This window comes from Erythrolamprus reginae, chromosome 3 (genome assembly GCF_031021105.1).
Source record: "Erythrolamprus reginae isolate rEryReg1 chromosome 3, rEryReg1.hap1, whole genome shotgun sequence".
NCBI classification, from domain to species: Eukaryota; Metazoa; Chordata; class Lepidosauria; order Squamata; family Dipsadidae; genus Erythrolamprus; species Erythrolamprus reginae.
The window spans coordinates 53,373,696-53,387,541 of NC_091952.1; the positions used below are offsets into that span (position 1 = coordinate 53,373,696).

The following is a 13,846-nucleotide window of genomic DNA, read 5'->3' on the forward strand; positions in this document are numbered from 1 at the left end:
AGCCCCGAGAGCCTTTGCACAAATGTATTTTATGTGCCAGTTTAACCTTTTGTAGATGAGGAATCATTGGTTATGCCTTTGCTGCCTCCCATTTCCAATGTGTTCTACACAAGCTACTTTTTCAAGAGCATTTTAAAACTTCACCTGGTCCAGAATATGATGGCAGGGGCACAAGGGACTGCAGTGAAATACAGTAGTCCCTCGCTATACCGCGCTTCACCTACTGCAGCTTCACTTCATCGCGGGTTTCTGAGGAAGCCGATCGGCAGATTTAAACGGCCCGCCAAACTCGATCGGCAGGTTTTTTTAAAAAAAAAATCTATAATTGTAAATACTGTAGTTAAATACTGTATCTAAAATAAATACTATGTGGGAAGGGTTTATAAACACTTAAAACAATGAAAACTTACCAAACAATTACAATATAAATACTTAAATAAGTACTATCAGTTGATAAATTCCCCATGACGGATTTCACCTATCGCGGCCAGGTCTGGAACGTAACACCAGCGATAGGTGAGGGACTACTGTAATGTGTAACACTGATGCGCATGAGCTGCATTGGCGTCCAGTAGACTTCTGATTAAATTTAAAATGCTGATTATCGTCTTTAAAGCTTTACATGGCATGGGGGCAAGTTATATGTGCGACTGCCTATCCCATAGAAACATAGAACATAGAAGACTGACGGCAGAAAAAGACCTCATGATCCATCTAGTCTGCCCTTATACTATTTTCGGTATTTTATCTTATGATGGATATATGTTTATCCCAGGCATGTTTAAATTCAGTTACTGTGGATTTATCTACCACGTCTGCTGGAAGTTTGTTCCAAGGATCTACTACTCTTTCAGTAAAATAGTATTTTCTCATGTTGCTTTTGATCTTTCCCCCAACTAACTTCAGATTGTGTCCCCTTGTTCTTGTGTTCACTTTCCTATTAAAAACACGTCCCTCCTGGACCTTATTTAACCCTTTGACATATTTAAATGTTTCGATCATGTCCCCCCTTTTCCTTCTGTCCTCCAGACTATACAGATTGAGTTCATTAAGTCTTTCCTGATACGTTTTATGCTTAACACCTTCCACCATTCTTGTAGCCTGTCTTTGGACCCGTTCAATTTTGTCAATATCTTTTTGTAGGTGAAGTCTCCAGGACTGAACACAGTACAGTATTCCAAATGTGGTCTCACCAGTACACTATATAGCAGAATAATAATCTCCCTCTTCCTGCTTGTTATACCTCTAGCTATGCAGCCAAGCATCCTACTTGCTTTCCCTACCGCCTGACTGCATTGTTCACCCATTTTGAGACTGTCAGAAATCACTACCCCTAAATCCTTTTCTTCTGAAGTTTTTGCTAACACAGAACTGCCAATACAGAAACCCTAATGGTTTCTGTTCATGTCTCTAAATCTGAGTCTTCTTGGTGAAACAGTCTTGCCAAATGGGGCTTTGGAATTGATGTCTGCCTTAAAGGAATAGCCTCCTCTTAGAAATATGGATGCTGTTGGTCTTAATTTAATTTAATTTATTAGATTTGTATCCCACCCCTCTCCGGAGACTCGGAGTGGCTCACAACAATAACAACAATGTAAACAAATCTAATACATTTAAAAAACATCTGAAAAACCATTATTAAAACCATACAACACATACCATGCATAAATAATATAAACCCAGGGGCTCAGTTTCCCCATGCCTGACGACAAAGGTGGGTCTTCAGTAATTTACGAAAGGCAAGGAGGGTGGGGATGGTTCTGATCTCCAGAGGGAGTTGATTCCAGAGGGCCAGGGCCACCACAGAGAAGGCTCTTCCCCTGGAGCCTGACAGACAGCATTGTTTAGTCGACAGGACCCAGAGAAGGCCAACTCTGTGGGACCTAATTGGTCGCTGGGATTCGTGCGGCAGAAGACGATTCCGAAGGTATTAAGGACATGCCCCTAAGATTAGGATGATATTGAGGCTGGCACAATGTATTTAAACTATGGATGTTAATCTTATTACGGTGTGTTTTGCTTTAATGGTTCTTGTTATTGTATTTTTAGTCTTGTTCACCACCCAGAGTTCCTTTAGGTAGATGAGTAGCCATATTAATTTATAAAGAAAATAATCAAATAACTGTATATCTAAGTCATACTTGGGGAAAAAATAATGTTCATTCTTGCAAATTAGATTTAAACACTTGTCTGCTTTTAGATAAGTTTGAATAATAAAATAGAATAGAATTCTTTATTGGCCAAGTGAAATTGGACACACAAGGAATTTGTCTTTGGTGCATAAGTTCTCTGTGTAGTTAAAACTATGAGTGATAAACCATTATCATAGTCTTCATAAAGTACATTCATCATAAATCATAAGATGTAACACTTAGCAATGGTTATAGGATACTAAATAAGCAATCAACATAAATCATACAGGGATACTAAATAAAACAATATAAATCATAAAGCTGTAAGCAAGAAAGTTATAGTCATAAGTAGAAAAGGAGATAGGTAACAGGAAAAATGAGAAGAATAGTAATACAGCCTTACTAAATCATTTTACAATTCCTAATATTTATTTATTATTTATTTATTGGATTTGTATGCCGCCCCTCTCCGCAGACTCGGGGCGGCTAACAACAATAATAAAAACAGCATGTAACAATCCAATACTAAAACGTCCTACCGGTCAATGACTACTTCAGCTTCAACCGCAATAATACAAGAGCACGCAACGGATTCAAACTTAATACGAACCGCTCCAAACTTGACTGTAAAAAATATGATTTCAACAATCGAGTTATTGAAGCGTGGAACTCATTACCGGACTCAATTGTGTCAACCCCTAACCCCCAACATTTCTCCCTTAGACTCTCCACGATTGACCTCTCCAGGTTCCTAAGAGGCCAGTAAGGGGCGTACATAAGTGCACTGGTGTGCCTTTCATCCCCTGTCCAATTGTCTTTCCTCTCTTTCACCTATCATATATATTCTCTTCCTTTCATATATCCTCTCCTCTAAGTTCACTTTTACCCTTATATATATTACCACATGTCTATTTTCTTCCTATGTATTTGTGTATTGGACAAATGAATAAAATAAATAAATAAAAAATAAAACAACTAAAAAACCCTTATTATAAAACCAAACATACATACAAATGCTTGACTCTAAGCCTGTTCATATAGATACATTTCATCAACTAGGTTGAAAGTTATCTCTTAGAGTAGATCTCAGTTTTATTTTCTTTTGATGGACGAACAATAGGCTGTTTTCACTTTCCAGTGCTTAAGGAAACCTGGTGAATATTTGAATTGGAAATGTTTTTCAAGTAGACCGTATACAAACTGATATTTTTATTAACACATATAATCGGATTTACTATTTGATTTTTATTGTCGTATCCAGAATTCTTATGAAATTTCATGGCATTATTCCGTCCTCAGGGATGTTGTGGAAGTTCTGTTGAGAAATGATGCATTAACGAATGTGGCTGACTGCAAAGGCTGTTATCCTCTCCATTTGGCAGCTTGGAAGGGAGATGCTGAAATAGTGAAACTGCTAATACACCAGGGACCCTCCCACACTAAAGTAAATGAGCAGGTCTGAATACGTTCTTTTTATTCTCTTAATCATGCAACGTTTGTTATATTTTTCCATAGGAGGGAGTGAATACAGCATCTACACAAGTAAATTTGTAGTTTGACATCTTGCTTGTGAAGCAGCTAAAGGCTAAATACTATTATTGTTTAGCAAATTTGAAAAATTGTATCCTGAAAGCTGTATTTTTGGTTGATCAGATTGAGAATTGTAGAAATGAACAGTGGCTAAATTGGTTTATATTCAATGGGAGGATTTTAGCCATTATTTCTATGCCCCTGGATAATTTGAAACTTGATGTAGTTGGTACATCAGTTTATTTTTTTGTGGTGAAGCAATTCTAAACAGCTTTAATCTCTTTTTGCCATATTTTGTAGATAGCTTATACTGCTTTAATGCTTATGCTTACTAAGCTAATCCTGTGCAGTTAACTACAATACAACTTTCAAATATTAATAATTAATTTACTAAAATGCTGTGATCAAATGGAAGAAAAACAGTAATTGTTTTTGTTGTTTAAAATGCTGCCATTTGACTTGTATGATTGAAAATTTTCTTGTTTACAAATGTTAACATACTATAATGCATAGTATTGATTTGGAGACCAGGTAAACTCTTAAAATATTGTTCCAAATGGGACTGGTATATAGAAAAATAGAAATATTGGGAATACTAGTAAGTTTTCTCAGGAAATTATTTCCCTTGCATTTTTAGTTGTATGTATGCATTTATTTATTGTGATGTCTACACTGTTGAATTCCTATTCCCAGAGATTGAAGTAGCTTACAGACAGTCAAAACAAAAGATCAAAAACTTAGCTCACATAAAACATTTAACAGACATTAGGTGATACCCATGGAGGTAGGCTAAATCTCCACTTCCACAAATACATATTCTAAAAAGTAAAGTTTTCAGAACCCTTTGGAAGGCCAGTAATTGTTGAGGAACACTGGGTATTCAGCTGTAAGTTATACCACAGAAGGGGCATCACCAGGAATGAGCCCCCAGGGGTCTCTTTGTCTACATAACATTTTTCTTGTGGAAAGTAACATTATTTGAATCTATGTATTCACTTCTAATAGGAAACATCCATATTACACTACTACTTTAGGCCAAATTGCAACCAAACTAGGACTGAACAATTTCTTCAGATTAAAGTTAAAATTCCATCTCTATAAGAGACTCCTGACTGTGAGGCTTATTAACTATGTTAACAAGGAGCTTAGCATAGTCTCTTAAAAATATTCAAAGAAGTTCATTTGCTGACTAGTAATTATCTTTTGTGATTGAATAGGCAAGTGTTTCTCAAATAGTGGGGTGGGCCCCCTTGGGGGGCATGGAACAATGCCAGGGAGGAGCGAATAACCTTGGGGAATGTGCTTTTTTTGCCACAGGGAGAAGGGTTTTTTGGCACCAAACAATAGCACACAGCACAGAGTAGGATATATGAAGTGTATATAACATGTCTTAAGAGACACCATGGAAAAATATTTAACAGGGATGAAAAGAAAGGAGGAGAGAGATGGAGATAATGAGACAATCGTAAGTCTCCTGAAAGCGAAGGCGAGGAAAATGATGAAGCATATGTAGCATTTGGCTTCACTGTGACTACGGTGGGAGACGAGGAAAGACCAGTGTGTTTATTGTGTCTAAAAATGTTGGCAATGGACAGCATGAAGCCAAACAAATTAAGGCATCACTTAAACATATTACAGTGTTCCCTCGATTTTCGCGGGGGATACATTCTGAGACCGCCCGCGAAAGTCGAATTTCCGCGAAGTAGAGATGCAGAAGTAAATACACCATTTTTGGCTGTGAACAGTATCACAAGCCATCCCCTTAACACTTTAAACTCCTAAATTACCATTTCCCATTCCCTTAACAACCATTATTACTGGTACTCACCATTGAGTAAGAAATTTAGTGATCCTGATATTTATAAACATAATTATTTATTAACAATAATTGGGGTTTTTTTTGTTATTTATTTGGAAAAATTACTAGTTTGGTGATGACGTATGACATCATCGGGCGGGAAAAACCGTGGTATAGAAAAAAACCCACAAAGTATTTTTTAATTAATATTTTTTGAAAAACTGTGGTATAGGCTATTCGGGAAGTTTGAACCAACAAAAATTGAGGGAACACTGTATATCCCAATCACGCTGATAAGCCGCTTGAGTTTTTTCAAAATGTGCTGAATATTGCAAACAATCGTCCCGGCGGAGAATTGTGATGGTGCAAAATGTTGACTTCTTCGTAGGGGACGCATAACATAAAATAATTGAGGAACACCGGAATAGCCAAATGTGCACATTCAAAATTTTTTAATAATATTGTTTGGAAATCTTTTTTGTCAGACACTGTTTATTGTGCTTCTAGGAAACAACTTTGTCAATCATTTCAGTGTTAACATTTCAAATGCATAATGCCATTTAATAAATTGAATGGGCCCATATGAAAATGAAGGCTCTTGCAATTTATAGCTAACATTAGGCCAAATATTTGTAAGATGTCATAGTGAAGTATTAAATAGAGAACTTAAGATTTTTAGTGGAGCTTTGCATGTTGATCAACTATTGACAGCTGGAATGGCTGGTTTAATTAATTGCTTTTCATTGGAATGAAATATTATCATGTCCTATCATTTCTCCCCTTCAGAATCACTCACTGCTTTTTTACTATATCCTGCCATTTCATCATCACATTTTCTTTTCCTCTCCTTTTTGTAGAATGCTCTTGAGATCAAAGAACTCAAAAAGTACGGCCCCTTTGACCCTTATATCAATGCCAAGGTGTGTACTTCGCTGACAGGATTTCACTATATCATCACTCCAAGTTGTATTTTTGTGCTTTCAGAAGCCTGGTCATCTAGTTCATGGATATTGCCTATTTGGGAATGGCCATGGAGGACTGAAAATTCAATTTCTTTATTGTGAAATTTGTATTAAGCCATGTTTGATTCAGCTGGTTGGTAAAAGTTTACTTGATGCTTAACAAGGTCTACCAGTGTTTTTGACTTGGTAGATTTGGGGTACTTGTTGATTTCCAAATCAATAATAGCATCCAGAAATACAAATTCAAAACATTCTGGTATTGTTTCTCTATTTAATAAGAAAGGGAATAATACTGATTATGTTTATGGTATACTGGCCAAAAAAGATATGCAATCTTAGCAATACTAAACGTCATTTTGCTAATAGTGATGATCCTACATGACACAGAAGAAAACTAATTTTGTTACTGCTTGTATGAGGGAACAATACCTTTATTGTCTGTCCATTTGTGTGGAAGTATGTGCATTTTTTTCTTATTTCACTCATTCCTTTTTCACATCTGATTGTTTCTTTAACTAAATATGGCCTATTCTTCTGCTTCTCGTAATCATAAGGAAAAAAACAGAAAAGTAAATCTAAAAATACTGAAAATCTTAAATTACCTCACAGATAATATAATATTTAGAAGAATCCTAAATCATTCCTTGTTATAATGAATCTCAAAAGAAATATTTGTTGTAAATAATAATTTTAATTTTAGACCATCAAATTGGAGCAGCTAAAATATTGATTTTTAAGGTCTAAATCAAATTGGGCTCCATGGTTTTAAATATATATTAAGATTATCAAAGTTGGAGATAAATAGGGTAAATTAGCTTAAATTACATGTTTTTTATAAATTATATAGCCTGTATATGTAGGGTAAACATTAATGTTTAATATGGTAAATGATAGTCTGTATTAAGATTCATAATGTATAAGTTTTGGTGTGGATTGCAGGAGCACTCTGCTTTTTGCTGAGTTTTTCCTATATGTCTATAACAGTTTTTGGATCTTAAGGAGCTGCCATGTTCTGTCTCTGTATTTTTCAGTTTAAAGTAGATTAACCCAATGGGGAATACTGAAATTTAAGTGATTGGATATTTAAATCAGAAATTGAAATAATGTTTTTAAAATCAATGTAAAAAACTACCAATTTAAATAATTGATTGAATTGGGGTTTTTTTTCTTTTTGATAATTCATATGTTACTTTACTATAACAGTTGAAATGTTTGCACATAAATGAAGGAGTATAATTGCTTTTGTCATAATAGATTTTTATTGTAAAATGTGTATCAATATTAAGTAGAAAATTTATGAAATTTATGATTGCCTTGGCTATATCTATACAGGTTAGAACATTAAGCAATATAATTTACTTAAGTACCAAAAGCGGAATCCAAATAATTCTAAAACTACACTGCTCAAAAAAATAAAGGGAACACTTAAGCAATACAATATAACTCCAAATAAATCAAACTTCTGTGAAATCAAACTGTCCACTTAAGAAGCGACACTGACTGACAATACATTTCTCATGCTGTTATGCCCATTCAACTTTGTACAGAACAAAGTATTCAATGAGAATATTTCATTCATTCAGATCTAGGATGCGTTATTTAAGTGTTCCCTTTATTACTTTGAGCAGTATAATTCTCTTTCTGAATAGATGTTTTTAAAAATTCAAAAATCTTATTTTTAATTTGTGTGTTGTTAAAAAATCTGTACCACAGATTAATAATAAAAAATACAGTAATTATTTCTGGCAAATTTCATTATTGCCACATGTAGTTTCCATCACTTTCTTTGCAGTATAGAGTTTTTAGTGCTTTTTAATTGATTTCTTAGTTGGTTTTCTTCCTTTCTGGGTGGAAGCAAAAACATGGTGTGTAAGCCACCAGTTTCTCTGAATATTATGTAAGTAAAATGCCAAAAGTACACAACCCTAAAATGCCAAAAATACACAAAAATGCCCCTTGTTCTATTCTCTGTAATCTTTAATAGAAACACCAGCAACAGCAAGGTGAAGATATAGAAAAAAGAGTGCATATCTCTGGCTTATTCATTGTTTTGTTTCCGCCAAGCCAGAATCCCTCTGGAAATCTGGAGAGCATTAATGTCTGTTTAAATAAAAGATATTTTAAATCTTAAAAAGTCTGAAGAGGAAAGTGAGATGAATTATGTTTCTACAAGGCTATTTTCTAAGTCTTTTGTAGCTTGGTATTATTTTTAATTAATGAATATTATTAAAATCAAACATTTTAAACTATTCCAGCCCTAGAAGCATATTTCTCTGTGTTTCTCAATCTTAGCTTGAACTTGAATTCCCAAGGCTGACCAGGGTATTCTGGACTAACTGGCAATCATGTTTTTAATTTTACCAAACATTTTTGAAAAAGTAGAGTAAATTTTAATTAGTAGAGTTTTTCGTTGGGACCCCATTTGGTATATAGAGTTTGAGGCATCAGGCTGGAAACTGGAGGATTGCAAGTTGTCATCCCACTTTGAGGCCAAGATCATCTGGGGACCTTGGGCCAGTCATTTTCTATCAACCCTAGGAAGTAGGCCAGGGGTGGGTTCTAACTTACCTTGCTGCTGGTTCGCTTCTTCCCATACCACGTGATTGTGAAAATCCAGCTTCTGCACATGCATAGAAGCAAAAAACAGCAAAAAATAGCCCACCAAAAAGCCCCTTCCCAAAGATGGTGGTCGTGGCTTCTGAATCAAAAAATAGCAGAAAACAAAAGCACACAACCCCCCCCCCACCAAAAAAAAAGAAGGCGGTGGTCACAGATAGGCACTGACAGAACCAACTCCGTGACATCACCACCAGTTTACTACCAGTTATATAGAACCAATAGCAACCCATCTCTGAAGTAGGCAATGGCAAACCATTTCAATCCTGACCTGAAGACCTGTGTCTACAAACACAGAGATTTTTTTCTACTTCTTATAAGGGAAAATGCTTATGAATGTTTAGTTTTGCGATGGCAGGCATTTCAGTATAGATGAGGAATGATAGTTAAACAGTGGACTTTAACAAATTGTGCATTTTTCCCAATTGAATTATATATGTGCATTTGTTTGTTTATAGTTAAAAGGTACTTTGACCTGACTGTCAGAAGAAACCCCACCATAAACCAATTATTGATTAAATATATGCATATTCAAAATGACTTAACACTTTTTGAAAACAACATACATAAAGGAATCATGATACATAAAAGCATTGTATGAGCATATATAAAAATTGAAAATATTTTTTTCTAGAGTTAATATAGTTAAATATTATCCCAATTTAAGTTGCTCCTCAACTATTTCTTCATAGAGTTTCTTTGGGCTTCTTTGATAATGATGATTACGGTCTTAGTTTTATGGGCTCCTGTTTAATATTTAGTGCTTTTACATACAAATTATTACTTTTGTACTGTGCCAATTGCAAATCAAGTATCCATTGCCAACTGTTAGTTCATATATCCATGAAAAGCATTCCTTAATCTTCAAGATAAATGGATTAGTGGGCAAAAAAAGAACTGTAAACTATAGACCACTATTTTGATTTTGAAATGATGCTATCATCTATTTTCTAATTTTTCTCTTAAAAATTATAGAAATCAATCTCAGACATTTTCAAAACAGCTTGCTTTTTAAAAATCTCAGTTGGGCTGTAAGATTTTTTGCATTAATAGGCTAAAAAGGTTTTTTCAGGGAATCAGGGAACACTCGGGGCCATCCTCTTACTGAATAGCAATTTCATTCTATTTTATAATGAAGATTCTTTAGATTTAAGTTCTGTCAGATGTGCAGTTGTTTGGATGTACAGCTGAATTTGAACATCTGCAGATTTCACTGGTTTTGAAAAGTGGCACTCAAACTTGTTAGAATACAATAAATAAAAATTATTGTTGCCACAAACTTGAAATCAAACATGGGGCTTGATAAGGGTTTATAAAATGTTGCATTTCAGGAGTACCTATCTTCAGGTGTTGCTGACCAGAAATTGCAAATGTCTAATTAATGACTTAGTTAAAAGGCAAATGAGTGTTTGATAGCAACAATAAGATATTAATCCTTTTTCCCCCTAAAAAGACTGGTCTTGTTTCTCCCACAAGAAAAGCAGCAGTAGGTCTAGTTATTGCTGTGATATCAAAGGATAAGGTAATGCTAGGGCTCTAGATTAGACTTTGCAATTGGGGAAAAATCTTGGAAGATGACCGTGGTAAAATACTTCTGTATTTGTATGTCCATAAAATCCCTAGGATTTGAGCTCAATTTAGACTAGAACTTTAGTCCAGTTGATGTCCGCCTCCCATCCCCGATGCTAACTGATGTGCTACATTATGTATAGTTTGTAATATAATGTAGCTGGAAGATACCACGGTTCTTCATTATCTTTCATTAAACTCTACATCTTAATTATAAATCCTGTACCATGTGCTTTCCCCTCTATTCATTCTCTGCATGCTGCTGAATGTTGCATTACCTCATTTAGAATCACCTTCCCTATAAATCTGTTTTTCCTTGGCAAATGTTTGGCTTGAATTATTTCTTTCCCACCGCTGGAAGCATCGTCCTCAATTTTTCAAATGTTTGTGCATGTCTGTCATTGTTCATAGTAACTTTCATTTGTACATTCCATGTATTTTTTGTAAAGCAGCCTGACTGTTCATCTATCTCCTTTCTGTTTCAGCCAGTTTTGTCATGTGCCCATGAGACATTGAACATTGTTGATACAGGGGTGGGTTCCAACTTAACTTTACTGCCAATTCGCTTCCTTGACGCATGCACAGTGCCAGAAACTCAGTTTCTGCACATGCGCAGAAGAAGAAAAAAAACCTGGGAATTTCTTTTAAAAAATCGAAACATACACTCCTCAATTTTTTTTAAAAAAAAGGTTGATAGCACCCATGAACCAATACCAAACGATCTATTTCTGTGACATCATTGTGACATCAGCAGCAGTTTGCTACCAGTTCAGATGAACCAGTTCAAACTGGGAGGAACCCACCTCTGTGTTGATACTGATAGAACTAAAATAGTAAATCACAAACATACCTCTGCTATATTTTTCCAATACAGCACAACTTCTAAAGTTCTAATTTGTTTACTTTTTATCAATTGAAATATTTCTGACAAAGCCATGGTTTTGTTTATGTACATTTAGCAATTACACACAGAGACATGCACAAGCGCATACACACACACCATTTAAATGTTTGAAGTCACTAACAGTTTGAATGAAATGTTGGTGTTTCATTTACGTATCAGCTAGAATTTTAAAGTACAGTACTAAGTGTACACCTATGGTTTAACCCAGGGGTAGGCAAAGTTGGCTCTTCTATGACATGTGGACTTCAACTCCCAGAATTCCTGAGTCAATCATGCTAGCTCAGGAATTCTGGGAGTTGAAGTCCACAAGTCATACAAGAGCCAACTTTGCCTACTCCTGGTTTAACCGAATGCTTTTTATACTTCAATGGCTTTCCTTATGAAGTCCAATTTCAAAAAAGCATTTGGTCACACGAAAGAGCCTTTTCTTGATAGATGATTAGTTTCCGTAAGTTGATATTATTGGTCATAATTTCCTGATAGCAGCAGCCCTTTGTATAAAATTAAAATTAAATATAACCAAAACATAATGTCAGATTAATTAATAAAAGGTGAATTTTCCAGAGAGAAAGAACAGAGTTATGGAATACTATATTTATTATCAAGTTGTTGGTTTGCAAAATATAAGTTTGTAGATTTTATAGTAATTTATTAAATGGATAAGTAATGCTTGCTGAGTTTTAAAAATGGAGAACATTATAGAACAGTAGAAGTAATAATATCAAAATGCAATAATATTTCATCTTTTTTTTCTGTAGCAAATGTCTGAATGCATGCACATATAAATAAAAATGAGACCATAATGTACTCACTAAGCTACTGCAAGCCTAGTGGAAAATAATTGGAACAATTTTAATATATTTATGTTTAAAACAAATGTTCTGTTTGTTATAAGTGTCTCTAAACTCTAATGGTTTTTACATTTATGTAATCTTAGAATAACGACAATGAGACAGCATTGCACTGTGCAGCTCAATATGGCCATACAGAGGTGGTGAAGGTTCTTCTGGAGGAGTTGACGGATCCTACTATGCGTAATAACAAGTTTGAGACTCCTCTTGATTTAGCCGCTCTCTATGGGAGACTAGAGGTTGTGAAGATGTTGCTTAATGCTCATCCCAATCTATTGAGTTGCAATACTAAGAAGCACACTCCCTTACATCTGGCAGCTAGAAATGGCCATAAAGCTGTTGTTCATGTACTTCTGGAGGCTGGCATGGATAACAACTACCAGGTATTTGTTTAGATTTGTTTGTGTAGAGTTTCAACACAAAAGTAATGTTTCAGGATCTGATTTAGTATCTCAGCTCCCTATTCAATAAGAACTTTCCTAATCACTGTTTTACTTCATCATATGTTTTAAAATCCCAATTATATGCTGCTCAGAATTGGCAAATTGAAGCAGCCTAGAATTCCAACTAATACAAAATATTGTTAAACAAGTTTATTGTCAGCATTCCAAATAATACAGACATTTCAAAGCAGATCTCCAAGGCGGGTTGATTCCTCAAAGAACAGTTTGAATTCATGTTAAATTTGAAATTTAATAGAATTATGCTTTGAAATTGTTTCAGGTTTAGCGGCATCTGTTTTACTCCAGAAATCTAAACTTCTAATTGTCAGCTAGAGAATTTGTGGTGCTTGAATCCTGTATTTTCAACTGATGTTGTCTTTTATTGTTTCAAATTCAAAGGGAAATTCAGAGGAGTTTTTTATTAGTTGTAATTGACTGATTAGAGTGATCAGCCTGTGTTTTAAAGAAGCTGGTGTTTAAATTGGAATAAAGGCAAAAAATGGCTTCTGCTTGTGTAGCAGCTACCTGGACATACACTTTTATTGTTTTCTGATGGAATTCTCAATCCATACTTCTTTTTACAGACAGAAAAAGGCAGTGCTTTGCATGAAGCTGCTTTGTTTGGCAAAACAGATGTGGTACAGATATTACTAGCTGCAGGTGAGGATCTTTTAAATATGTTTTTGGATTTTCTTTTTGGTTGGTGGTCTTAGTGTTGTCAACATTCAGCAGCCTTAAGCATAGTTCTTGAGAATAAGCAACATAATTTCATTTGAACCTTTCGCCTTCCTTTTTAAATTTCTCCTTCAAGTTAAAGCCTCATGAAATTTAAGTATAAACTAGGAAAGTTAACAAGAGCTAAGCAGGAATTTCTAGAACCTCTGATTTGATTTGGAGTTCAGGAGGTTGTATACTCTAAAAACATATATTAATTTCCCTTCTGAAATTATTACTTGATTTCACCATAATTGAATTGTAAGATACAATTTAACATATATTTATTGCTTTATTATTTTAAGTATTCCTATTCTGCTTCATTTA

At 34.7% G+C, this 13,846-nt stretch overlaps 1 protein-coding gene across 12 annotated transcripts in view; it reads left to right on the top strand.

Moving 5' to 3' along the window:
- Positions 1-13,846, top strand: part of ANKS1A (ankyrin repeat and sterile alpha motif domain containing 1A) — a 140,446-nt gene that overhangs the window by 37,507 nt on the left and 89,093 nt on the right. For 9 of the 12 annotated variants that reach the window (XM_070745297.1, XM_070745303.1, XM_070745300.1 and 6 more), the window contains exons 3-6: positions 3,432-3,588; positions 6,318-6,380; positions 12,449-12,745; positions 13,390-13,465. In XM_070745297.1, the coding sequence (XP_070601398.1) occupies positions 3,432-3,588; positions 6,318-6,380; positions 12,449-12,745; positions 13,390-13,465 (593 nt within the window). The remainder of the gene's footprint in view (positions 1-3,431; positions 3,589-6,317; positions 6,381-12,448; positions 12,746-13,389; positions 13,466-13,846) is intronic. The other 3 variants (XM_070745308.1, XM_070745299.1, XM_070745307.1) reach the window with 1 other exon arrangement.